Here is a 27783-nt window from a genome sequence, read left to right on the forward strand (position 1 = left end):
GTATACATGTAATATAAATATAGATATTATACAGTTATTCTTACCATTTGAGGTAAGTTATACCCCGTTGCCCCTCAATATTTCAGTCTATTTCCAAAGAGCATAGCCACGGGGTCATTATCAAAATCAGGAATTTTAATATTGATAGAATATTATTTTTTTAATGCATAGTCTATATTCAACTTTCGTTAATTGCCCCAATAATGTTTTTTGTATCTATTTTCCCCCCTGGTTCAAGATCCAATCTGAGATCATGCATTGCACGTAGGTGTCATTCATACCTTTTTTTTTTCTTTTTTAAACATTGTTTTAATCAAGTAACGCAGTTGTTTAAAACAGGAAATTTTAAGACCATTGAATAGATCAAAGTGAAGGATTAATTTATTAAGATAACCTCTATGGATAAAGTTTTAATATGTGGATTTGAATTCCACTGGAAGTTTGGCACCAGACTGAGACACTGGTCTAAACCAAAATTATCTCTTTAGTGTTTAGAAGCCCCACACAGGTTTTGGGGGCGCCCGGGTGGCTCAGTCAGTTGAGCATCTGACTTTGGCTCAGGTCACAATCTCACAGTGTGTGAGATGGAACCCTGGGTCGGGCTCTGCACTGACAGCACGGAGCCTGCTTGGGATCCTCTCTCTCTCAAAAATAAATAAACATTAAAAAAAAGGGGGGGGGGAGAAGCCCCAAACAGGTTTTCCTTCAGGTTAAGAGAAGGGGGGGGGGGGAAGCTGTATAACAAGGTATCATGTCTTTTTAGTGGAGGCTTTGTTTTTTTCCTTGCTTTGAACATACATTGTTTAATACTTCTAAAACCTATTATAAATTACAATTAATAGAATTTTCTAAATATTAGAAAAGTAAAGTTAGTTCAATGTTTATGCTGAAATACAGATCCGAACTGCCATTAAGACTTGAAATTTGCTGAATAAGAAATCTTTGTTAGGACTGTAAGGGAAACCAGATTGGCCAAAGGGGTTGAGATTGAGTCTTGTGTGCAAAAAAGCCCCATTGGGATAGAAAAACAGGGTTTTCATCTGTGTTACTGGGCCACACCTCTCTCTCCCCTTCATTGTTCTTAGCACATGAGGCCCCTGTGCTTCTTAAAACTTCATCTTTGGTGAAGGATCAGTTTTGTTTCTGTGGTTATCAGTGCTTCTCCCCATGGTTCAAGGGCTGATCCTGCTGTAAAATAAAATATAAATAAAATAAAATAAAATAAATAAAAATAACTAGTAGAAGGAAATAAAAATAGACACAGAAAATTCACATCTTCTGTTTTCGTTATTTGATTCACCTGACAAACTTTCTCAACTTGCCACAGGTTTCTAAAGACCCATACTGAATTCCGGAACATATTTCATGCCTCTGGTACTCAGACCACACTCTGAGTAGCACTGGTCTACATGAGAGCATGCACTGTGTGTGTGCAGGTAAATGTCTCACCGGAGATGAGTCCCCACAGGGCAACCGCCTGCTCCTGGTCATTTCATGTCCCCCACAACCTGGGGCAGCAAACTCTACACGCGCACTTGGGCAGGCACTAAAAAATAAAGTATCAATAGAAGCACAGCCTTGGAAGAATAACTCCTGCTAAATTCAGGCAATAGGACTTCAGAACTTCGTTACTACCGAGCCTGTGGTGAGTCAATTAACTCCTCTGTGCCTCAGGTTTCTCATCTGTGAAATGCGGGCAATAATAGCAATTTGGATTATGAGGCAGACGTGACACACTGCTGGTAAAGCATCGGCTCAAGTACAATACAAAGTCAAGTACTAAAATCTCGGAAACAAACTGCGATCTACACTCCCTGGGCAAGCTTTCACTGTAAAGCGCCAGATAAAAAATATTTTAGGCCTCGTGGGCCTCAAGGTCGCTGTTGCAATAGAGCAGTTACACATACAATGTCGAGGATGGGGAGTGGCTGTGTTCTAATACAACTTCATTTGTGGACACGGACATCGGAATCGCATATCGTTTTCAAATGTCACAAAATGTTATTCTTCTTTTGATTGTTTCCCAACCACTTAAAAATATAGACATAATTCTTAACAGACGGGCCATACAAGCACAGGCAGCAGGCCAGAGTTAGGCTGCTGGCCTTTGTCAACCCCCGTGCCTCGATTCAGTTACGAATGCCTGCTGTATGTTATCACCGTGGGTCTTTATTACAAACTGGGAAAGAAGGTGGGAAAAGTTGAAATCTGCCACGTGCTAAGGATTAAAAGATTTTTTTAAAGTTTCATTTTGCAATAACTCAGATTTGGAAAAAAGTTAAAAAAAAAAAAAAACGGTACATGGGGCACCTTGGCAGCTCAGTCGGTTAAGCATCTGACTCTTGATTTTGGCTCAGGTCATGATCTCATGATTTGTGAGTTCGAGCTCCGTGTTGGGCTCTGTGCTGACAGTGTGGAGCCTGCGTGGGATTCTGTCTCTCTCTCTCTCTCTCTCTGCCCCTCCTGGCTTGTGTTCTCTCTCTTCCGAAAATAAATAAACTTTAAAAAGAAATAAAAAGAAAAAACAGTACAAAGAATTCTTGGTTGATTCCTAAAATGTCAACATTTTACCATATTTGCTTTATTGTTCTGCGTGTGTGTATATACACATTTTTTTCCTGAACTGTTTAAGACTTGCAAAGGTGATGCCCTTTTATTATCTAAAACCAAAGACATTCTTTTATATAACCATGGTGCGAGTATCAAAATCAATAAATACAAAACTATTGTTTAATCTTTAGACTTTGTACTATCAAACTCAGGAAATTAACCTACAGGCCTGATTCTGACATCATCAGCTGTCCTACTAACATTCTGTATGTGCTAATGTCTTCTATCCATCACCTCCGCTAACTTCCCCAACTACACAGTGAGTTTGATATTATTATCCCTGTGTTACCAGTGAAGGAGCTGAAGCTCAGGGAAGTTAAGTAACTTGCCCACAGTCACCCAGAAGGCACAGCTGGGATTTTCACTCAAGTGTACCAACTTCCAAAGCCCTTGCTGTTCGGTATTGGACCAGGATCGCAGAGTTTGGAAAGGACTTCCCAGTACAAGGAGAAGGAGCTGGTGTTCCAGGGATGAGAAGGATCCGAGCAGGGAAAGCCATGACTGGTTCTCTGTTTCTCAAGGAAATGTCCGGTGGGGAAAGAGAAGGGAGGCAACAAACGGAATTTTAGTTATTGTTACATAATAAGAAAAGGTTTTTTTGAAACACTTTCTAGAAGTAAAATATAACTTTTTAACTTATTTTAAAAACAGATACAGAACCTGACACAAAACAAATAAGTTAATGAATTCTTTAATGGAGAAAACCCTTGTAACCACCACCCTCCAGTTCAAGAAACAAAACCCTCCCGAACCCCAAAAGCCACTGAATGGGTGAGGTCCCTATCTCAGCTCCCCCATCCCCATAAGTAACCACTATTCTTGACTTGTAGAGTTATTTCTCCCAGTGTTTAAAAACCAAATTAATGCCTGGGGGTGCCCGGGTGGCTCAGTCGTTTAAGCGTCCAACTTCTGATTTCGGCTCAGGTCGTGATCTCACGGTTCGTGAGAGCGTCGGTCTCTGTGCTGACAGTGCAGAGCCTACTTGGGATTCTCTCTCTCCCTCTCTCTCTCTGTCCCTTCTCTGCTCGCCTGTGTGTGCACTCTCTCTCTCTCTCCCTCAAAAACAAATAAACATTTTTAAAAAACTAAATTCAGATTTTTAAATGATCCACAAGTTGTACAAAATAATGCTAAAGAAAAAATTATTCTGATACTTGTTAAAAGGGTAAGGAAGACTTCCTTCAAGATGTTGCAGTAAGGGAGAGAGAGAAGTTTGAAGTCAAAGTAGAGCAAAGACAGCTGGGGATTTATAGCTGACCGGCAGAGTGAGGGGGCTGGGGGTGGAAAATTACAAGAGGGGATATCAAGACATTCTTGCTAAGGGCAAGTCAAGGACTTAGAAGTCAAAGGTAGGGGACGAGGAACTTGATCGAGTGTCAAGAGTGGGGAGATTTTTCCTAAACTGACTTGGTCAGATTCTTTGCTTAACCAGGCAACGCAGGCCAGGCAAAGACAGGAGGAGCCTAACTAAAGTCTAGTCCGGGAGAGAAACAGAATCTATTAACAGAAAGAGCTTAATTTAACCTTACCTTTTATTTTCCAAAATAAGGAGTTAGCAAAATAAAATATTTAAAACAAATGAATTTTGTGCTATGTCAACTATAATTAATAAAGCTGGAAATTTAAAAAATATGTATGTATTTAAAAGCAATATTTGTTTATTTATTTATTTTTCGAGAGAGAGAGCATGAGTGGTGGAGGCACAGAAAGAGAGGGAGAGAGATTCCAAGCAGGCTCCACTCTGTCAGAGCAGAGCCCAACATGGGGCTCAAACCCATGAACCTTGAGATCAGGACCTGAGCTGAACTCCAGAGTCGGACACTCATCCACCTGAGCCACCCAGGTGCCCCCAAAGCAACATATATTTAAAAGCAAAATAGAACTACCTTATGATCCAGCAATTGCAATACCCTATGGGGTATTTCCCCAAGAACACAAGAACATTAATTCAAAGGGTTACTTGCACCCCTATGTTTATGGCAGCATTGTTTATAATAGCCAAGATATGGATATAGCCCAGGTGTCCACTGATTGTTGAATTGATAAAGAAGATGTGGTTGGGGCCTCTGGGTGGCTCAGTTGGCTAAGATTTCAGCTCAGGTCATGATCTCACGGTTCATGGGTTTGAGCCCCACATTGGGCTCTGCGCTGGCAGTGTGGAGCCTGCTTGGGATTCTCTCTCTCTCTCTCTCTCTCTCTCTCTCCCCTGATATATCTCTCAAAATAAATAAATAAATGTAAAACAATTTTAAAATCTCTTTAAAAAAAAAAACATGTGGCATATATATACAACGGAATATTATTCAGCCACAAAGAGAAAGGAAATCTCGCCATTTGCAATGACATGGATGGAGCTAGAGAATATAATGCTAACTAAGCAAAATCAGTCAGAGAAAGACAAATACCATATGATTTCACTCATATGTGGAATTTAAGAAGCAAAACAGACAAGCAAAGGGGAAAAAATAAGAGAGAAAGCGTGCTCTTAATTCTAGAGAACTAGTGTGGTTACCAGAGGGGAGGTGAACTAGGTGACGGCGAGTAAGGAGTGCACTTGTCTTAATGAGCATGGGGTGAGGTCTGGGAGTGCTGAATTACTAAACTCTACACCTGAAACTAATATAACATTCCGTTAACTGGAATTAAGACTAAAACGCTAAATAAACAAATACGCTGAGAAACAATAAAAGTGATTTCCCTCTGAAACTTAGTTTCCATTAAAGCTAAGACTTTCCAAGTGACAGTGAAGAGGACGTGGGATTTTCCGAGCTCAGGGGGAACGGGCCAGGACAGGATTTTAACTGAGGCTACAGGGACTGTTCTCCCCCAAGAGTCAAAGATACAGTATCATTTCACATCCAACTGTCAGATTCCCTGCGGTGCAAGGCTGTTGAGGGACTCAAGTGCCAAACTGAAAGGCGGGGGTGCTGCTGCTTCTCCTATCTCGCAAATCCCAACCGTGCAGAAGTAGAAATGCCGCAAACCCGGGTGCTTTGGAGGGTTGGCATTTGGAATTGATTTTGTCGCAGTTGAACCATAATCTCTAAAACTATCAGCGACCTAGCACGGTGGTTCTCAAATTTCTGCATGCGCTGGAGTAACGTGGAACACTTGCAACAATGCAGATTTCTGGACCCCACTCCTAGAGCTTCTGACTGAGAGCTTCTGGGACGATGGCCTGGAATTTGCCTTTATGACAAGTACCAGGTGGGTGCAGGCACCACCCGTCGCGAACCGCCGCGTACGTCGTCCCCTTAGGTGTGTCGGCTCTCAGCTTCCCCCTTCGGTCCTCTCCAGGCAGCCAGGGAGCAGGGAGACCCTGGTTGAAGTCCAGCCCCGGGACGCCTTATCAAGCTGCTGACAGTCGGGCCTCCCGATTGCCCGTCCAAAGGGACCCTCCCACTCGCAGCCACTAGAAAAATCCAGATAGAGCCACCTGGGGTCACGCGCCCGCCCGCGCCTCCCGGGCTCCTCCGCGCCCCTCCCTGCCGCGGGCCACGGCTCCCTGGTCGCGGGGCGGAGCCGGCGCGGGGCTGGCTGCAGGGCCGACGAGGGGCGGAGCAGGGGCGGAGCGGGGGCGGAGCCGGCGCGCGGCTGGCTGCAGGGCCGGAGAGGGGCGGGGCGTGGGCGGGGCCGGCACGGGGCGGGGCCGCAGGGCCGACGAGGGGCGGCGCCAGGCCGCGGGTCCTCGGCAGAGCGACGCGGGGCGGCTGGCCGGCGCGCTGACTGCGGAGCGGAGAGGCCGGAGGATGGACTTGCCCGGGGCTGCTCGCCTTCTCTCTCTGCTGCTGGTGCCGCTGCTGCTGGGCCCTGCGCGCGGCCTGCGCGTAAGTCCGCAGGAGAGGGGGCAGGCTGGCGGGGTCCGGGCTGCGGCGGCGGCCAGCGGGGGTCCTGCGGGCCGTGGGCCCGGGGCTCCCGAGTGCGCCCCGGCAGGCAGGCAGGCAGGCAGGCCGGCAGGCAGCCGACGGGGCGCAGGCAGTGGGCCGGCCCTCCCGTCGGGGGCGGGCCGGGCGGGGCGCGCGTCCTTCCCGGTAGCTCTGCGGCTCGCGTGCTCTGCCCGCGTTTCCCCTTTCGTTTGGACCCACTTCCCCGTCGGTGCAAGGACGAGGCGAGACGAGGTGCGCCCAGACCCTTCCAGCCTTGCAGGTTTCCGGAGCGCGCAGTAGTGGAGGCGCCGTGGGCTCTGGCGTGAGGCGCCCTCCCTTGCCCATTTCGGCAGCTGCTGAGCGCTCCGGAAGGAGAAAAATGGGGTCAGGAGAGGCCCGCGCGATGGAAGCGTTGGATTGATTTCCTTCGAAGTGTTGTCTTTTCGAACATCTCGTCCCCTTCTCGGCACTCCCTGCTGCCTGCTTTTGGCTTGGGTTTCCCGGATCTTCAGGGTCTGGCGGTGCAGGCCAAGGGTGGGCCAGAGGTAGGCTGCAGGTGGTGGCCCGCGTTGCTGGAGGGGGGTCTGGCGGAGCAAGTAGGTGAGTTGGTGGGGCGGGCGAGATTGGCGGGGGAGATGGACAGCCCCAGTTCACTTGTCAGAGCTAAAGCGGGGGCCTAGGGGCCTCCAGACCGCCGCCTGGGAAGGCCAGCATCACGGCCGCGGAAAGGTTGGCGGGTGGGGGGCGGGCAGGCAATCGAAATGGGCACCTGTCCCCCTGCACGTTCAGCGAACCGGCTGTGGTTCCTCCGAAAGTTTGGATGGGCCGAGGCTGGGGCGTGTTTTCAGTAGAAGGTGGTGGAATTTGGGCCCATTGACTTGTAAATTGCACCGCTGGCTAAAAGGCTTTCAGTAACTTGCCTAGGCAGAGAGAGGTCATACTTTAAAACCAAGGGTGAAAATTTTAAGTAGTTGAAAAACACCTGCTGAAAACAGTGGAACATGGGGTTCTTGGGGAAAGATCACTAAAATCGAGTTCTTGCTAACTTCCATCTCTGGTCTGTGGTTTCCACGCTCCGTTTTTGTTTTTGTTTTTGTTGTCTTAAAGGCCTGAAGGAGCCCTTGAGTGAGAGCTACGCAGCTTCGAGAACCACTGGCCAGGGGGCACTGGGGAGCAGTTCCCGGGAACGTTGACAGAGAGAGAGGAGGAGGGCGGATTTTAACCCGTACCTGGGAGGGTTGGGGGAAGGGAGAGATGGGCATTTATGGATGAGCTTGTGGACAGGGCAGCCCCCTGGGCTAACTTTACCTTAGAAATTAAAACAGAAAATTTAAAACTATTTATTAACTTATTTCAGAAATAATCGTTATAGGTTCACAAACTATATTTATATATATAACTATATATTAACTGTATATATATACACACACATATATTTTGAAAAATAACAATATTTCTCCCCAGAGCTTAGGAGGAAGAGTGGCACTGTTTTACATTTTTGCAAATCTCTTTCACGTCTGTCAAGTCCTTGCCAGGTCACATGTCACAGAGCCTCACGAGGGGTCCACTATGCACTCGTGAGAGAATGAGAATGGAAAAGGCGGGTACAGCCTAGGGTTATCGTGGAAATCGTTTTGACCACATGATCCTCCCGCGAGGCTCGCCCCGGACCACACTTTGCAAACTGCAAATTTAGGATAATGTTTTTCTTATTATAAAAACAAAAAAGTTCCTGTGCTTTGTGGAAACACTTTTACCTATTTTCAGAACACTGTAAGTAAGAAAATGAGAACTGCCTATCACGTTACAATCCGCCGTGTCTGTATTTTAATAATCAAGTGTAGCAACCGCCAGATTTGAGTGGCTTGGATTCCAGGCGGGTTGGGTAGATGTGAGTGGCCTTCAGGTTTTGAATGGGGACAAGGAAGCTCTAATATCCCACAAAGCTGACGCGGGTTCCTGGTTGCAGGCGGAGCTGACCTGGAATCCTCTCCTTGGCCACTGTCCTTTCTAAGGAGCTCACCTTCCAGAGCCCGCCCGCCCAGAACTGGCAGGGGACCCTCTTAGGAGCAGAGAAAAATGGCGATCTTCAGGCCGCTGTCCCTGCGTGCAAAGGCTGCCCTGGCCGCCGGCACTGTCTTCGTGTCCATGATGGTGTCCCGCTCCTGTCTGGCGGGGAGCCTTGAGCTCCGGGCCTGGCGGTGGCTGTTCCGCCTGCAGCTCGCCCTGTTTGCCAACTCGCTCATGCTCATTGGCTCCCTCTACATCTGGCGGAGCACAGTCAGCAACCTCAGCCACTGCCCGGGCGCCGAGTCCGCCTGTTTCCAGCTCTGGAAGATGGCGGTTGTGGCGTTTCTGGCCCTGGCCCATTCCAGCTTCTTCACCATGCTCTTTTTAGTGGCCGAGGAGCCCTATCTCTTCTCCTTGGCAGCCTACTCCTGCCTCGGGGCGTACATCATCATGGTCTTCTTCCTCTGCACCCTCAGTGGCATGGAGCAGGCCTACCAGCTCGTGGCCTGGCGCAGCGGCAGGGTCGTGGGCGGCCTCGACAAGACAAGGAAGGTGGCGGTCAGGCCGGCCCTGGCGGTGGCAGTGACCGCTGTGCTCAGTGTGGCCGGGCTTCTGAACGCCGCCCAGCCCCCGGCCGTGAAGACCGTGCAGGTGCCCGTCCGTCAGCTGCCTCCCTCGATGGACGGCCTCAAGATCGCGCTCCTCTCCGACATCCACTTGGGCCCCACCGTGGGCAGGACCAAGATGGAGATGTTCGTGAGGATGGTGAACGTGCTGCAGCCAGACGTCACGGTGATCGTGGGGGACCTCTGTGACGCGGAAGCCTCCAGCCTGCGGACGGCGGTCGCTCCTCTGGACCAGCTTCGCTCGCGCCTCGGCGCCTACTTCGTCACGGGGAATCACGAGTACTACACGTCGGACGTCAGCAACTGGTTCGCGCTGCTGGAATCCCTGAACGTCAGGCCCCTTCACAACGAGAACGTGAGGATTTCCGCCACGGGGGCCCAACCCGGGGGCGACGAGGACGACGACTGGATCTGCTTGGCTGGGGTGGATGACATCGAGGCGGACATCCTGCACTACTACGGCCACGGCATGGACCTGGTCAAGGCCCTGGGGGGCTGCCGCCCGGACCGCCCCACCATCTTGCTGGCTCACCAGCCCCTGGCTGCCAAGAGAGCCCTGCAGGCTCGGCCGGACATCAGCCTCATTCTTTCTGGGCACACGCATGCCGGGCAGATCTTCCCCTTGAACGTGGCAGCCTATCTCCTCAACCCCTTCTTCGCCGGCCTCTACCAGGTGGCCCAGACCACGTTTGTGTACGTCAGCCCGGGCACCGCCTACTATGGGATCCCCATGAGACTGGGCACCAGGGCAGAGATTACCGAGCTCATCCTGCGGCGGGCTCCTTGAGCCTGGCCCTGCCCTGTGCGCCCCTTCGGAGTCCTCGCCCTTCACCCTCCGTCCCTCTTCAGAGCGGGTGGCCTGCTTTACCCCCTGCAGCCTCTGCTGCCCAGCCCTGCCCACGCACGCTCGGCCACAAGCCTGGCTTGAGCAGTAACTTGCGCCGGGGCTGCCTAGAGAGCATGGGCTGGTTTCCTCCGCAGATGGCCAGTTGCTTATTTATGTGTGTCTGCGAGGCCACTGACGTCCCATATGTCAGAACAAGCGTCCCTTTTCCAGGTGATGTGGAGTGAGCCCTCCTTGTCCGCAGAGCTCACAGGGCCGCACCGAAACGGGGTTGCCTGAAAGGGACGCCTCTAAAAGCAGAACAGAGAGGAACACTGGCGGTCTGAAACCCTCTTTAGGACCTGGGCAGTTTCCAGCATCACTGGAAGGAGCTTCTGGGGAAGGGGCGGGGTGGCCAGGTAAGCCAGAACAGGCAAGAGGGAGGCCCCTCTGGCCACTGGAGAAGAATGGTTTCTTTTCCCCGCTGGCTCTGGCAGAGTCACCTTTACTGAGGGCATCAGCCAAACCCGCGGGGACACAGGGCTCGTGCTGTCCCGGGCCTTGAGTGATACTTTTACTGCCTGTGCTCCTGGGCCTTTGGGATCGGGGGTGGGCTGGAAAGACACAGGAGCACGGTGGTAGGCGATGGGATGCTAAGGGTTCCGCTGCTGAGGAACTCAGAGGGGGCTTCCCTCCCTTGGCTCCCTTTATGCACCGCTTGGGGGAGGTGATGAAGGACAGGCTACTTTTCCCTGTTTGAAGGCGAGGAGACTGAGGCCGAGGGAAGTAGGGCATTGGCAGAATGACAGGGTATGTAGGAGATTCTTGGCTGGAAGCCGGGTCCCCTGCCTCCTTTTCCGCTGTCCCGTGGGTAAGTAGTTGTATCTGTTACGAGCGAGTGCAGGATTCAGACACCTCTGACTGTGCAAAGAGAACGCACAGGGCTTAGAGCCTGCTGGTCTTTCAGAGTGGTTTGCTTGAGGCTGGTTTCCATTTGTCCACGATTACTCGGGCCAGAGCCCGGAAGGAGGGTGGCCGGTTTCAGTGTAGGGTGTCTGTTACCCTGGAAGAAGAGTGGGGAGGCTGCGTGCCCCTCCCCGGCGCCCACCCCCACCCCTCACCCCGGGTTCGGGTCTGCGTCTTGTGAGGCACTGAGGTTTGCTCTCCACGGGGGAAGTTGGGAGCTGTGCAGGGAGCGGCAGGGCTTCGTGCTCTGTCGGGGCCTCCAGGCCTTCCCTTCCCCTGGGCCCCAGCTGTGGGTGGCTGGGACTGTCTTCCCTGCTGGGTGGCCTCTGCTCCCACACCCAGCCCTCCATCCCCCACCCCGTCAGCGTTATCCTGGGGCTCTGGCCATAGGACCGTGGTGCCATGCGGCCGGGCTCTCGACCCTCTGGAGTGACCCCACCCTGCCGGCCAAGCCTCTTGGGCCAGAGGCCAGATACCCTTTGACCCTGAGGCCGAGGTCAGTAAGCTCTCCTCTTAGAAAAGGTTGCACTGGGAAGCTTGGCGACCTCGGCTCAGCGGTGGCCCTTTTGTGATTGAGAGTCTTTCTCCACCGCCCTGCCTGGAGAGGCTCACCCACTGCTCCTGGGTCAGGTAGCGGCCCTCACGGGACTTGACCTCACTGAGCCGCGGGTCCCTCATCTGAAAATGAGGATAACTTAGCTACCTCAGGATGGTTTCACGGGGAGAGTATTGAGGCGTGGCGTCAGGTACGCGGGGCACAGTCACTCAGGAGGCACTGGGTGGTGTCAGTATTTAAACATCACGTGGGCGTGCCAACCGCGTCAGGCACGGGCGCCCGGAGGCACCTGTTCTGGAGCCGTCAAGCGGGGAGTGTGAGTGGGTAACCCGCTGCCAGGGGCCAGCGATCAGGGTCAAGGCGGCAACTGCTAGGGCTTGCTTTCCTTGCCTGTGCTGCTGGGTCCGGTGCGCATTCTGCCTCAGGGGGTTTCTTCAGCCTCCTCCTTGCCTTCCCGTGTACGACACACAGAGTCCCCGGGGATCCTGGGGGCCACCTCTCCTGTCGCAGGCAGCGAAGATGCTGTCGGCGAGCCCGCCAGGCAAGTTTCCCATGTGTCTTCGAGTCGAGATTTCAGTGGGTTCCTCGTTTTGTATCCCCTTGTGTTTCGTCGTCCTTGCGGCCGGGAGCAATTTTGGAGAGCACGACCCTGGCCTTTCTTTTCATACAGTTGACAGACGGCGGGATCACAGGAGAGGTGGCCTTGCGCGGGGTGGCAGGCCGGCTCCCAGGTTCTGACCCCCTTCTCCACGGTGCCACGCCTAGCTCGCCACCCCGTCCTGGCCTCGGGATGACTGTACTTCCAAACCCTCCCTCTGCCTCGGGACCTGACCCTGTTTTGTGGGTCATTCTAGTTGCCTTTCCGGTTCTGTTTTGTGTGGGTTTCACCAGACCACGCCGCCTGATGCCGTTTTTCCGGCACCTTCCGGCGCACCTGGTGGTGGTCGACTTGCCTACCCGCTTATTTTGCCGCTTTCTTCAGTGTGGCTTTTTCTCACCCCGTGTCCTGAGCTTTGCGATGTCAGCTTCCTTATGTTTTGTCTTGCACTTTGTGTCTTTTTTCTCTTGGATGCCATCAGGCAGGGCCATCCTGTGTGCCTTGGGAGTACTCCGCACTTTCTCACGCCTGCTTTGTATTCCACGACGTGGAATTGTTCCCGGCAGAAACTGGCGGGCCACTCCCCGCGGCACCCTTTGCACCTCTGTTCCCCGTTCCTCCTCGTTTTCTTGCCTTCTTTGTTTTGTTGGGTTTTGGCTGGGGGAGGCGGTGAGGAACATTTACTTGAAGCTTGAAAATTCTTTCAATTTTCTTTTAGTTTCCTTTTTTTTTTTAATTTGTTAAACACAAGTTGAGATGTAATGCTTTATTTATTTTTTAATGTTTATTTATTTTATTAAAAAAATTTTTTTTTTAACGTTTATTTATTTTTGAGACAGAGAGAGACAGAGCATGAATGGGGGAGGGGCAGAGAGAGAGGGAGACAGAATCAGAAGCAGGCTCCAGGCTCTGAGCCATCAGCCCAGAGCCCGACGCGGGACTCGAACTCACGGACCGCAAGATCGTGACCTGAGCTGAAGTCGGACGCTCAACCGACTGAGCCACCCAGGCGCCCCTAATGTTTATTTATTTTTGAGAGGGACAGAGACAGAATGTGAGTGGGTTAGGGGCAGAGGGAGAGGGAGACACAGAATCTGAAGCACTGAGCTGTCAGCCCAGAGCCCGACGCGGGGTTCGAACTCACGAGCTGTGAGATCATGACCTGAGCCGAAGTCAGATGTTCAACCAACTGAGCCGCCCAGGCACCCCAAAATGTAATGCTTTTTTTTTTTTAATTTTTTTTTTGACTTTTTAAAAATTTTTTTTGAGACAGAGAGACACAGAGCATGAACGGGGGAGGGGCAGAGAGAGAGGGAGACACAGAATCGGAAACAGGCTCCAGGCTCTGAGCCATCAGCCCAGAGCCCGACGCGGGGCTCGAACTCACGGACTGCGAGATCGTGACCTGAGCTGAAGTCGGACGCTCAACCGACTGAGCCACCCAGGCGCCCCTGTAATGCTTTTTAAAAATGAACAATAGCGTGTGATAAATTCATGCTATTCCATCCTTTCCAAACATCCAAGCACCCTTTTCTCCCTTTATTTTGTTTTAAACTTTCTTATCGTGAAATATAAAAACATTCACAAAGTAGAGAGGATAGCATCGCGAATCCCCAGGTACTTACTCATCATGCAGCTTCAACAGTTAAGACCATCCTGCTGTTCTTTCTCAGGTACTGCTGCCTCATACTCTTTCTTTTTTGGCTGGAATATGTTGAAGCAAGTCTTAGCATAACTTCACCCAAAAATACTTTCCAAAAAGCGTATCCATAATGCCATTGTATCCAATAAAAGTAATAGTAATTCTTGGTTTTTAAGTAATCTCTACACCCAACGTGGGGCTCGAATTCATAATCCCCCAATCAAGAGTCGCATGTTCTGGTGACTGAGACAGCCAGGTGCCCTGGTAATAGAGATTCTTTAAAATCATTTAATACCTAGGTAGGAGATCTGGGGCTGGAAGCCAGGCCTTCTACCTCTCAAAGGTGCTTTCGTCTCCCACCGTTTCAGGGTTAAGTAGTTGTATCTGTGACAGGTGAGCCCAGGAGTAAATGCAATTAACTGTGTAGAGAATTTGTGTTCAGTTTTTCCTGATTATCTCAGTTGTCTTTTTTTCATCGTGATTAAAAACACCTAGTGTCAAATTGATCATCTTAATGATTTTTAGGTGTGCCATTCAGTCATGTTAAGCGTATTTCCGTTGTCGAAGACTCCATTCCTTTTTAAGGCTGCATAATATTCCCTTGTAGGTACATACTACGTTTTGTTTATCCGTTCACCCATCAGTGGACCTCTGGGTCGTTTCCACCTCTCGTCTGTTGTGAATGGCGCTGCGACGAACACGGGTGTGCAAACGTGTCTTCGAGGCCCCGCTTTCTGTTCTTTTGGATGCACACCCAGGAGTGGGACTGTCGGATCATATGTTAGTTCTGTTTTTCATTTTTTTGCGGAAGCTCACTACTGTTTTCTGTAGCAGTTCCACGGTTTGACATTCCCAGCACGATGTACAAGGGCTCCGGTTTGCCTACGTCTCTACGTCCCCGCTTGCTCCTTTTTTTGATACTGGAGTGAGGTGATACTGTGGTTTGGATTTGCATTTCTCTGATGATTAGTGATGTTGAGCATCTTTCTCTGTGCGTTTTAGCTACTAGCCCATCATCTTTGGAGAAACGTCCACTCAAGCCGTTCGCCTCTTTTTCAAATCAGGTTATTCGATTTTTGTTTTTACTAAATTGTAGGAGGTCTCTATATATTCTCGATATTGACCCCTTATCAGATAAATGATTTGCAAATATTTTCTCTCATTCCAAAGACTGACTTTTCACCCTATTGGTTGTGCCCCTTGACAGGCAAAAGTTTTTAAGTTTGATGTCCTATTTGTCTGTCTTTGTTTTTGTGCCTGTGCTTTGGTGTCCTATTCCCAAAATAATTAACCGAATCCAGTGTTGAAGATTTTCCCCTTTGATTCCTTCTAGGAGTTTTATGGTTTTGGGTCTAATATTTAGGTCTTTGGGCCATTTTGAGTTAATTTTTGTATATGGTATAAGGTAAAGGTCCAATTTCATTTTTTTGTATGTGGATATCCAGTTTTCCCAACACCACGTCTTTTTTTTTTTTTTTTTTAGTTTACTTTTGAAAGAGAGAGAGAGAGAACAAGCAGGGGAGGGGCAGAGAGAGAGAGAGAGAGAGAGAGAGAGAATATCCAAAGCAGGCTCCAGGCTCAGCTGTCAGAAGTGCCCAATGTGGGGCTCAAACTCCTGGACCGTGAGATTATGACCTGAGCTGAAGTTGGATGCTTAATTGACTGAGCCACCCGGGTGCCTCTCCCAACACCGTTTTTTGAGGAGACCGTCCATTCCCTGTCAAGTGATCTGAGAGTCCTTGTGAAGACCGTCTGAGCATATATGTGAGGGTTTATTTCTGGCCTCTCTAGCCTATTGCATTGGTCTGTTTGTGTTTTTATGCTGGTATCATACTGTTCATTACTGTAGCTTTGTAATATCTTTTGGTATCCGGAAGTGTGAGTCTTCCTCCTTTTTCAAAATTGTTTTTGGCTACTTGGGGTTCCTTGAAATTCCATATGAAATTTAGGATGAATTTCTGCAGAAAATGGGGTGGGATTTTGATAGAGATTGTGTTGAATCTGTGTATCACATTGGGTAGAATGGACATCTTAATGTTTGTTCCTCTAATCCTTTCCTTCATTTCTTTAAGCAATGTTTTGTAGTTTTCAGTGTATGAGTCTCACTCACCTCCTTGTTTAAGTTTATTAAGTATTTTTTTAAATGCTGTTGTAAATGAAGTTGTTTTCTTAATTTCCTTTTCGGATTGTTCATTGTCAGTGTATAGCAATGCAACTGATTTTTGTATGTTGATTTTATATTCTGCTATTTTGCCGAAAATTTTTCATTAGTTGTAACAGTTTTTCTCTCTCTCTCTCTCTTTGGTATATGAAACTTTTCATTGGTTTTTCTTGCCTTGTTTCTCTGGCTAGGACTTCCAGTACTCTGTTGAATAGAAGTGGTGAGAGCAGGCATATTCTTGCCTTGTTCCTGATCATAGAGGAAAAGTTGCAGTTTTCGCCACTGAGTATGGTGTTGGCTGTGGGCTTTCATATGCGGCCTTTAATATGTTGAGGTGATTTTCTCCTATTCCACGTTTGTTGAGTGTTCTGTCATTAAAATGGTGTTGAAGCTTGTCAAAACTATTTCTGCCTCAATTAAAATGATCATGTGGTTTTTGTCCTTTATTCTGTTAACGTGGCGATTGATTTTCATATGTTGAATCATCTTTGCATTACAGGAATAAATCTTACTTGGTCATAGTATATAATGCCAAGTTGTTGAATTCACTTTGCTGGTATTTTATTAAGGATATTTGTATCAATATTCATCAGAAATATTCATCTGTAGGGGCACCTGGGTGGCTCAGTCGGTTAAGCGTCCGACTTCGTCCCAGGTCATGATCTCATGGTTCATGAGTTCGAGCCCCACATCGGACTCTGTGCTGACCGCTCGGAGCCTGGAGCCTGTGTCTCCCCCTCTCTCTCTCTCTGCCCCTCCCCAGCTCACGCTCGCTCGCTCTCTCTCTCTCTGTCAAGAATAAATAAAAACTTTAAAAAAAAATCATTAAAAAAAAGAAATATTTGTCTGTAGTTTTCTTGTTATGTCTTGTCTGGCTTAGGTATTAGAATAATGTTGGCCTTATAGAATGAGCTTTAGAAATATTTTCTCCACTTTGATTTTTTGCAAGAGTTTCAAGAAAATTGGTGTTGATTCTTCTTTAAATGTTTGGTAGAATTCTCTGGTGAAACCATCTGGTCCTGGATTTTTCTTTGAGATTTTCAGTTAGCGACTCAATTTTCTTTCTAATTATTGGCCTCCTCAGATTTTCTATTTCTTTGTGATTCGGTCTTGGTAGGTTGTATATTTCTAGGAGTTTTTTCATTTGTTCCAGATTACCCAGTTTGTTGGCATATTATCACTCATAGTAGCATCTTACGATCTTTTTTTATTTCTGTGGCATCAGTTGTAATATCTCCTCTTTTATTTCTGATTTAGTTATTTGAGTCTTCTCTCTTTCTTAGTTAATCTAGCTAAAGGTTTGTAAATTTTGTTGATTTAAAAAAAAAACTCCGTTTCATTGATTTTTTTTTTCTGTTGTTTTTCTATTCTCTCATTTATCTCTGCTCTGATTTTTATTATTTCCTTTCTGTTAGCTTTTGGTTTAGTTTATTTGGCTTCTTCAGGAATTACGTCTTTTTACAGTTCTTTTGTTAGAATCATAATCTAGAAACAAGGTCCAGGGGCACCTGGGTGGCTCAGTTGGTTGGGCGTCCGACTCTTGATTTTGGCTCTGGTCGTGATCTCACAGTTTGTGGGATTGAGCTCCACAGAGCCCACTTGGGATTCTCCCCCTCTCCCCCACTCTCCGTCTCTCTCGAAAATAAATAAATAAACCTAAAAAATAAAAAATAAAAACAAGGTCCATATACCGTATGTGATATATTTCTTAAATCTAAGTCTATAAAACATCCTCCCTTCTTTGTGTCGTTTCCTTGGTCAAATTATCTGGATATTATTTCTTCGTATTTCCTACATTTTGGATTTGTGGTAATGTTTACTGTGTTGTACCATCCCTCATTTTCTGTGAACTGGTAGAGCTAGAGATCTATAAAAGGTACAGCTAGAGGCTGGATAGAATCACGTTCAACTTTTTTCTTTTTTGGCAGGAAGACTTCACTGCTTTCAGTGATGCTAAGACTGACCCAGGTGTTGCCAGCTTGACCCCTCCACTAGAAAGTTCCTCATCATCTTCTCCTCTATGACTGTTTCAGCAGTCATTGATGGTTATTACCTAAAGTCACTGTTCCACTAGGGATTTCAAAATGATGTTTTTTTTAAGTTTGGTATATTTAATACAGAATTTAGTAGGCCAGAGTACTGAATAGGCTTCCCAGGACTAGTTGGTTACTTAGCTTTTCTATATTCAAGAGACAATGGAAACTTCTTTTACCTCTGCTCTGGATTCTGAAGGATTTTTTGGAGCACTCAGAAAATCTAATCATGCCATCAGCCCCCAAAGTGGTGATTTTTCATTTCATCATTTCTTCTGTATTTACTAACTGTGGTTCTTCTACAAAGAATTCTCTTCATCAACTGATTGCTCTGAAAAAGTCTATAACGAAGGCAAGATAGATGCTAGACTCTTTCCCTCTATTCGTTGGTTTCCAGAATGAAGAGTTGATTCCCCAGCAAACTGCAAAGATGAACCCATAAGCTTTTCTTTGGGCTGGGAGGGAGTATCACGAATTTGACTCTTTTCATATATCTGATGTGTTTCAGTCCGTTGAAGTGATAAATCTTTTGATGCTCACAATCTCCTGTCCTTGGCCAGTTGGAGCCAGATTGTTTCTGTGGCATTTTGTTGTGACCCTAATAGTTGTTGACAGTTTTGGGCTTATTTTGTACGTGTTTTGCCCCGGATTTGGACTAAGTAATTTCTGGAAGGAGTTCCGGGTTCCTTTTAGTGGGAAATATTTAGAGGCTGTGGTTTAAGTGTTACAGGACTTAAGTGCTGCTCGCTAGTGTCATTTCTAAGCTGTTTCAGTGGCTATTGCTAGGAAATAAATATTTTTTTTAGGAAGAGAAAAAAATAAGTTATATTAGTATTTCCAATTCAAATGACAGATTATGGGTTTTTTTTTTTTTAAATAGACTTTATTTTTTAGAGCAGTTTTATGTTCACAGCAAAATTGAGTGGAAGGTATAGAGATTTCCCACATAGCCCTGATTACAGGGTTTTTACCTCACTTTCTCTGATTTTATTTCTGAAAATGTTGGTTGCTGATGACCAGTGTCATTTCTTATTTACTATATCCCACTTCTGTATATTATGGATTCAAAATAGCAATAAAATATTACTAGGGTGAAATCTGCGGGATGCAGTTTTGTTTGTTCGTTTGTTTTACCTGAAATGCAGCGTAAGATGTATTTTTGTCCTTAGGCTAAATGCCGTCAAAATATTATTTCAAATTCACTTGAAATTGTCCTTTCCTGTGTGGAAAGTTAGGTCTGTTTTCAACTTTTAAGAATTGTTTTATAATTTTAAGACTCGTTTTTTGGTCTTTTTAGACTGTGTGCTTCACCTCTTCTGTGAGATGAGGGGGCAAAATTAAATCTGTAACTGCCTGCGAGTCCTGGAGGATTAGGAACTGGCCCCACACTGTGTTTCTGCCATTTTCTCCTCCGTTCTGCCATTTTCCTGCCTCTTCCACTGTCATTCACGCTCTCCATCCGCCATCTTTAGGAATGCTGGATGGAAATCTTTCTGGAACAAGAGAGGCATAAATAAATGAACAAACTTGATGAAAATAGAATGCATAAGCCATAGCAGTTCATCCACAAATTCTTCCACATCCATATTGATTGTCCCCATTCCCTGTGGCTCTTTTGCTTCAGACGTGTGGCTGATGTCCTGGTGCTTCCATAACACTGGATGTTTGAAAGGCTCTTAGCTCTGGCCCAAAGTTTGTTGTGGAGTCATCTGAAATAGTCCTTCTCCGTCTCTTTGTTCTGTGAGCTGAGGGATCTGGGAAGCCCATGTGTACCAACTCTCTTCCATTCCGATCTTCTCCGCTACCCTTAACTTGTCCCTCAACCCTAAGGCGCTAGTGGCCTTAAGAGGGTTGGGTCTCTGCCACTCTGGAGCTGAGCAGCTCACATCAGGAATTCTCCAGGCGTTTGGGCCTGGAGTGAAAGGGTATGTAGCGTGCTGGGGATGCAAATCCATTGAATGGGTGCTTTATCAGAGTTATACTGAAGGGCTTGAAGACATATTGTCTTCCCGTGGTCAACATACCTCCCAACCTGTGGTGTCACCGAGCTTTTATTTCTTTAATCCAGTGGAGGTACGTGCACAAGTAATGCAAATATGATTATTTTTAGTCCTGAGCATTAGGAAACCTGGGGAATGTTCACATTACCTGGTCATGTAAATTTTGGTATTATGTTTAACATTTTTAAGAAACGCCTATTTACCACTGAAATAATCTGAATGGAGTCAATAACTTTTAAAAATGTTATATTGGACAGTATGAGTCCCTGATGTGTAATTGGTTCAAGGATATTTTGTTTGTACTGCTGTCTTTTTTCTCCAGTGTTACTATATGCATTATGTACACGGGGGTCTTGGGAAGGTGTGCGCTTTGCCTTGCTTGGAATTGCTTTTTCTAAGTGTTTTGTGACCTCATGCATTGGAAACACTGACGCTCCCAGCCCTGCACATGTGAAATAAAACCATGCTCTTCGGTATTCTGTTCCCATGCCAGTTAATGTAGAAGGGGTGAAATCTGCACACAGGTCAAATTTTATGGTATTTGTATGTGGGGGGGGGTCAGCTCTGAAGGCAGATTCCCTCTTTCCTTCTCCCCCTACATTTCTCGGTGGCCTTACTTCTGTCAGAGGTACCACAGCTCCGAGATATTAAGGAGGCTGGCCCTTTTAGGCTGGATCCTCTCAGGTCCTTAGATGTTGAGGGGAGTCACTTTGGAGCCACGAAGCAGATTTTCCCTATTTACCTTGACCATGACCGTCACCATTTAGAAGCTGTCCCTTAGGGGTGACTCAGTCGGTTAAGTCTGACTTTGGCTCAGGTCATGATCTCACGGTTCGTGAGTTCAAGCCCCACGTCGGGCTCTGGGCTGATAGTGCGGAGCCTAGTTGGGATTCTCTCTCTCTCCTCTCTCTCTGTCCCCTCCTCCCCTCCACTTGTGCTTTTTCTCTCAAAATAGATAAATTTAAAAAAGAAGAAGAAGAAGAAGCTGTCCCTTAGGTGATGCTGCTTCTGTAGCTGTCCCTGTCACCCTGCTGCTTTTCCAAGCTTCAGAGACCTGTCACTGCTCCCTAGGTCCAAATAACATGATGTTGTTTATATATCAGACAGCGTGACAGCCCAGGGGATGTGCTGATGACCAGGGTCTCTCATGGGAGAGAGTGGGGCAGTTAAGGGGACCTGGGACCAGAGAGAATGTGTACTGCTATCCTGCCCACTTACAAATGGCTTTTGATCCTTTTTACTGATAGTTTTGAAAAGAACAGGACATTAGCCACAGACCCAATGCCAGAGGCTGCATTGACTGCTCCAGTGACAACACTACACCCACACGGCAGGTGCCACTCGGGCTGCTGCGTGGTTCAGTTAGCAGTCCGCTGTCATCCGCCATGATCTGTCTGCTCTGCAGGGGCTCACATGTGATAGGAATGGGGATCTGAAGAGAACGTTCTGTGAGTCTCTGCGGAGGGGGCACTAGGACCTGCCATTCCAGGAGGAATTGTAGTCTTACTTCAGATTGGTCTTGGGTTGAGTTGGGGGAGTGGGCACTTGCACGATTTCCACCTGGCTCTTCCGTCCACGATGCCTCTGACTTACGGTAAGGGTTCTGGGGGCTGTTAAGGAAAACCATCCCAGTATGCACTCAGGACCGGGGAAATCGCCGGAGGATAGGCCCTCTGACTTGTTGGATCCACTGTAGAAGGACCCTGGCCATGGCACCCCTTTCTCCCTGATTTCCTAAAGAGTGATAAGGGGGAGTGATGGCATGTCAGATACCCTGGTATGTCAGCTCAAGTGTATCCAGCCATCCCCACAAGGTCTGGAGGACCATTTTCCTGAGGACACAGGTACCCGAGTCCTACTGGGGAAGGATTAGGAGAATATTCATTGGGCGTCCTGGAGTGGCATCACAGAGTTCTTCCTCAAGGGATCCATCCAACCCTCCGTTCGGTCAGTTGGCTGTTTGTTGGAGAGCTGGCCCAGAGCCAGGAACTGGAGGAAGGAATCACAATTGTCCCTTGCGGTGGCTGACATCGGCCTTTTGCTCACGAGGTCTTGATTACCTTGTTCTTGTTAGACGGGTCAGGCAGCATCCTTGCTGGTTACCCAATCATCCCACCCTCTGGAAATGCTGTGGTTGATGAGCCATTGCCTGAGATTGCCACTGGTCAGCACACCCTGGCCTCGCCGGTCGTTGTGGTAATTATGTTGTCCCTCGCTGGGGCATTCCGGAGAGTGTCGTCATCCTGAGTGCCACAGCAGCGTTTTCTGCTCCAGCCTCGAGGGCTCGACAGCCTCGCTGGGCTTCTCGAGGATGCCTGGGCCCTGCTCAGTGGAGCATTCCTTCCTGAAGGCAGTGTTCTCTGTCCTGTCTTGGGGGATGCAGTCCGATGGTGGCCTGTTTGGTCACCGTTTTTGCATTCCCATCTCCCTGAGACGTCTCCCACGTTCCTCAGGATGCCAAGCCCATCCTGGCGTCTCTGCCTCGTTTCCTATAGGCCAGTATCCTGTCCAGGTTTGGGGAGCTGGCTTCCAAAAGCATAGCAACTGGTTAAGGTACTTCCATCAAGATGGTAACTCAGAGGTCATGGGAGAGGGCACCGTGTCGGTAAACTCCCCTCTATCCAGCCTCACATTCTGCGCCTCGGGATCCCGTCCCATGTGCCCGCGTGGTTAAGTCCTGAGCCTTACATCTCCGGCCGGAGACGTCAGTCTTTAAATACTGCCGCGGAAGCTTTTGGCATCACAGAATGGCTGACTTGAGCCCCTCAAGCGGTCTTTCTTCAAAGCCTCCAAGTCTGGTAACAAAAAATCAGCCAACTTCAATAATCCTTGCAATTACCGGCACCTACCATCCCCCCCGCCCCATTCCAAGGGTAGGGCTACGGCAGATGCCGGCTGTCCTTCGGCCCATACCTCCTCCCAGTCCTGCACAGGCGAGGAGCTCAGAATTTGTATTTACACGCCCACTTAGCACCAGCTGTAGGGTTCCTGTTGCCGTTCGATAGATATGAGAAATCCAGGTACAGGCTCACATCCTGAGGATCTGCTGTTTAGGCTAACCCTGGCACCCGCTGTCTCAGAGTGGGTCCCTCTAGAAGTAACACACGAAATAAAGGCTTGAGTGCAGGTGACCTGAGAAGTGAGCCGAGAGTGCAGGGAGGAGGGGCAGGTGAAAAGAAGCAGAAGTCTGTTTAAGGACGCATCATGGTTCTCGCTCTGGGCAGTAGGGCCGGGATCCTGCCAGCCATAGAAGGTCTCCAGAATTGTCTGCCCGAAAGAGGAGAATGCAGTGATCCACCCCCATTGGTTGAGGGTTTTCCAGAGGGGCATGGGAACCCCCTGGATCCCTGGGAGAGCAGGTTCCCATGTGTGGCAGGAAGGCACAGAGTCCCAAGGTGTGGGTCTGGGCTGAGACACTGTCAGCATAGAGTGTACTGAGCTCACACAGGACCGTCCACGAGGGCTGCAGCTGACATGGGTATGCTTTAAAAACCACTCTCAACCTTCTCTTTTAACTCTTTACGTATCGAAGCTGTTCCTGCAAGGTCAAGAGCATGCCCTCCGTCTCAGGGGCTGCCTAATACTTAATTGTGGGGGTGGGGGGGGATACATACACTCATGCACAATGCCCTTAGCCTAGAAGCCGTAACTCAGTTCATCAGTCCACTTTTTAATTTTATTTATTTATATTTATTTTTCCAGTTTTACTGACAAACGCCCATCACTGTACAAGTTTAAGGCATACAGCATGATGGTTTGATTTACGTATATCGTGAAATGATCACCACAGTATGCTCAGCTGACATCAGTCTTCCCATACAGATACAACGGAAAGGAAAGGAAGAAAAGAAGGGAAAACAGTTTTCTCCATGCCGTAAGAACTCGTAGGAGTTTCTCTCTTCCCAAATTCCCCGTGTATCACACAGCAGTGTGAACTACAGCCATCATGCGGTGCATCACATCTTTAGTGTTTCTTTATCTTTTAACCGGAAGTTTGGACCTTTTGACCACCTTTCTCCAATTCCCGCCCCCCCCCCCCCGGCTGGCTTTTTTATTTGTGTCAATGTTTTACCAGGACAAATTTTCACACATAGACTTGAAAGAATTTTATGTCACCATCCAGATCCTACCATTAACATATGGTGGCCATCCATGCACTCATCAATCCACCCCATCTTTTGGATGTAAGCTGCAGGCATTCATGTACTCCCCACTCTGAGTACTTTAGCGGGTCCTGTATCATTAACTAGGGATCAGTATTTGTTTATCGCTCTTTCTTCCCCCTTTTAAGGTGAACTTTACATACAGTGACGTATACAAACCTTAAGGGTACCATTCGGTGAACATGACAAATGCACAACCCCGTATAGTCCAGATCCCTCATTCAGCTAGATTACAGTTACCCCAGGACGTTCGCTCGTGTTCCTTCCCGCGCAATGCCTGCGTCCCTCTCCCAAAGGCAGCGACTCCTCTGATTTTTTTCCCACCATAGATTAGATTTGCCTGTTCTAGGGCTTCACATGAATGGGCTCCTCCGGTGGGAACCTTTTGTGTAGGGCTTCTTTCGCTCAGCATGACATTTTTGAGATGTATCCGTGTTCCCGGAAGCCCCAATAGCTCTGTTGATGGATATTCGCTTCCTTCCAGTGTTGGACAATGATGGATAAATCTGCTGTGAACATTTGTTGCAAGTCTTTTCATGAACCATGCCTTTGTTTTTCTTATAACCGAGAAAAAGCCTTTATTTTGAAGTGCGTTTTTTTTTTAATTTATTTATTTTGAGAGACAGATTGTAAGCAGGGAGGGGCAGAGAGGGAGAGAGACAGAATCCCAAGCAGGCTCTGCATTGTCAGCGCAGAGCCCGACGTGGGGCTCGAACCCATGAACCTTGAGATCATGACCTGAACCGAAACCAAGAGTCAGACGCTTAACCAGATGAGCCACCCCGGAGCCTCTAAGCTGCATTTGGTTTAAACAGTGTTGCAATTAAAAACAGACACACAAAGGGACAAAGAGAATACCCATGTATCCATACCTAGCTTCCGTGATGATCAGCTTTGCTCTATGTGCCCTCTCTTTTTTTGTTTGCTCTTTTTCTTTTCCATCTGTAGTGACCTCAGAGGTTGTCATTCCACCCAGAAATACTTCCAGATGTATCAAGGGGGTGCCTGGGCAGCTCAGGCGGTTAGGCGTCGACTTTGGCTCAGGTCATGATCTCACAGTCTGAGTTCCAGCCCCACATCAGGCTCTGTGCTGACAGCTTGGAGCCTGGAGCCTGCTTCGAATCCTGTGTCTCCCTGTCTGTCTCTGCACCTCCCCTGCTTGTGCTCTCTCTCAAAAAATAAATAAACATGCAAAAAGATTTTTTTTTAAATACTTCTGGATGAATCTCTGATGAGAACTTTTTTTTTTTTTTTTTTTTTTTTTTTTTTTTTTTTTTTTTTTTTTTTGTGAGGTCACCATGCCATCATTATAGCCAACAGAATGAACAGTTTTAATTCCACCCAGTGCCTGGTCTGTATTCAGTTTTCCCCGTCATAATATTGGGGGTTTTTTTTTGGCAGTTCATTAGAATCAGGATCCCATGTTGCATTAGGTTATTGTGGCTCTTAAGTTCTCTTTTGTTTTCTAACAATATCTTGTTTGATTTTTAAAAAAAATTTTTTAAATGTTTATTTATCTTTGAGAGAGACACAGAGCATGAACGGGGGAGGGGCAGAGAGAGAGGGAGACACAGAATCGGAAGCAGGCTCCAGGCTCTGAGCCGTCAGCACAGAGCCTGACACGGGGCTCGAACTCACGAACCGCGAGATCATGACCTGAGCCGAAGTGGGACGCTTACTGACTGAGCCCCCCAGGTGCCCCTATCTTGTTTGATGTTAATACCATCAATCTGCTAGAGCAGCTCTATCATCGGGCTTCTAGAATGTCCCTCGTTTTGCCTTTGGCGCATTTTGCGTCCTTGTGTTATCATTAGATTATGGTTCATCTGAGATTCAAGTTCAGTAATGAGGACTGCTTTAGGTGGGGCTGTGTACCTCCTGTTGAGTGGCAACATGAGGGACATAATGTCTGCTTGTTCCCTTTTTAAGAGGCTGAGGTTGGGGCGCCTGGGTGGCTCAGTCGGTTAAGCATCCGACTTCAGCTCAGGTCACGATCTCGAGGTCCGTGAGTTCGAGCCCCGCGTCCGGCTCTGGGCTGATGGCTCAGAGCCTGGAGCCTGCTTCCGATTCTGTGTCTCCCTCTCTCTCTGCCCCTCCCCTGTTCATGCTGTGTCTCTCTCTGTCCCAAAAATAAATAAACGTTAAAAAAAAAAATTAAAAAAAAAGAGGCTGAGGTTGAGCAATCATGTAGGTATAACCCACAGGTGTTAATATCTATGCAGTCTTTATTTCCCCCCGATGATATGTCTTTTAAGTCTCTCTTCTTTTAAATGCCCGCGGTGTTTCCACCTGAGGCCAGTGGGAGCCTCTTCAGGTTAACCCCTGTGTCCTGCCTCCAACCACCCACCCCGGTCCTGCCACTTACACCTCCTGTCCACTGCCCACGCGCTGCCGTCACCGTGGTCCCTGACTCTGCTTCCTTTTTGCTGCCAGAGTGCCAAACATGTGAAAACCGTGCTTTCAGGCACTCTTCTGTGTAAGTCGCTGTCCGTGGCCCTTGGCCTGAAGCCCAGGCCCATGAGTGGACGTTGGGGCACATTTGGTCTGGTCCTGCCCATCTTCAGCTCCTGACTGCACCGTCCCGAGGTCCCAGGCCTCCCTCTCTGCGTCCCCCACACCGTGTCCTCTGCCCGTGTCCTTCCCCTTGCCTCACTCCACCTCATCCTGGGGCTCAGCTCAGGCCAGTAGTTCGCAGCCCTGGCCGTGCAGTAGTACATCGTCGTCTGGGCAGTTTTAGGAAACACCAGTGCCCGGGCACCACCCAAGATCAATTAAGCTCTGAATGTCTGGGGGTGAGGCCTGACTTGGCGGGTTTTAAAAGTTGGCGCAGGTGATTCTGATGTGTGGCCCAAGTTGAGAGCCAGGGCTCCTTCCTCTGGGAAGCTTGTCCTTGTGTCCCACACCTGCGTTACATGCCATTTATTACCTGCGCAGCATTCCGCTCTAATCCTGACCCCGGCTTTGTCGAGACACAGTCGACGGCTAACACTGTGGGTTAAGCTGTGCGACGTGAAGGTTTTATCCTTGCTCTACCCACCTGGGCCTCACCGCGTTGACCCCTGGGTCTGTCCCGGGCCACAGGGAAGCTCCGTGCAGGCTGTGGCCACATCTGTGTGGCTCCCTCTGTTACTCCTCAGCACATAGTAGGGGGCTGGCCATATTTATGAAATGGATGGGAGGGAGATATTGGGGCTGGATTCGGGGGTTATTTCGATGCAGGGACGTTGCTGCACCGAGTGGGACAGAGACCTGAGTCCCTTTCTGACATTTCTCACCCACCACATCTTCTGTTCCTCCGAGCCCCTTGCCCTAGACAAGAGGGCTTCAAACAGCCTGTCCTTCTCCCGGTCGCTTATCCTTTGCTACCCGTCCCCAGAATTTCCCCACCTCACGCGCCGCTTCTGAACTCATGGAATGTGTGGGAAACCCTTGTTTGCCACCTGGTCACATACATGCCGTGAAAATGTCTTCAAGTGTCATCCGTTGGGCACCTGGTAAAAGAAGTAGCTTTTATATTTTTTGTGAGTTTCTTTAGGAGTTTCTTGCCTTTGAAAGGCAGCTAAAGCCTTGTTTACTAGAGGAACAAAGTAATATTAAACTGACACTCCGGCCTTTAAAAAAAAAAAAGATTCTTGGGGAGCCTCGGTCGCTAATCGTCCGACTCTGGATTTTGGCTCGGGTCGTGATCTCACGGTTTCATGAGTTCGAGCTCCGTGTCAGGCTCTACGC

General features: G+C 48.2%; 2 protein-coding genes across 4 annotated transcripts in view; both read left to right on the forward strand.

Moving 5' to 3' along the window:
• Positions 1 to 6296: 6296 nt before the first annotated feature.
• The window catches only part of GLB1 (galactosidase beta 1), a 101458-nt gene continuing 79971 nt past the window's right edge, over positions 6297 to 27783 (forward strand). For 2 of the 3 annotated variants that reach the window (XM_030330413.1, XM_030330414.1), the window contains exon 1: positions 6300 to 6437. In XM_030330413.1, coding sequence (XP_030186273.1) covers positions 6360 to 6437 — 78 coding nt within the window. In that variant the 5' untranslated portion in view covers positions 6300 to 6359. Of the gene's footprint in view, positions 6438 to 27783 lie in introns of all 3 variants that reach the window. The other variant, XM_032594635.1, reaches the window with a different exon arrangement.
• TMPPE (transmembrane protein with metallophosphoesterase domain) lies at positions 6349 to 9917 on the forward strand. Its single transcript, XM_032594636.1, has 2 exons — positions 6349 to 6437; positions 8446 to 9917. Exon 2 carries the CDS (start codon positions 8556 to 8558, stop codon positions 9897 to 9899), a length of 1344 nt encoding a protein of 447 aa, XP_032450527.1. The 5' UTR covers positions 6349 to 6437; positions 8446 to 8555; the 3' UTR covers positions 9900 to 9917.

The sequence above is a fragment of the Lynx canadensis genome, chromosome C2, assembly GCF_007474595.2.
Source record: "Lynx canadensis isolate LIC74 chromosome C2, mLynCan4.pri.v2, whole genome shotgun sequence".
Taxonomy (NCBI): Eukaryota; Metazoa; Chordata; class Mammalia; order Carnivora; family Felidae; genus Lynx; species Lynx canadensis.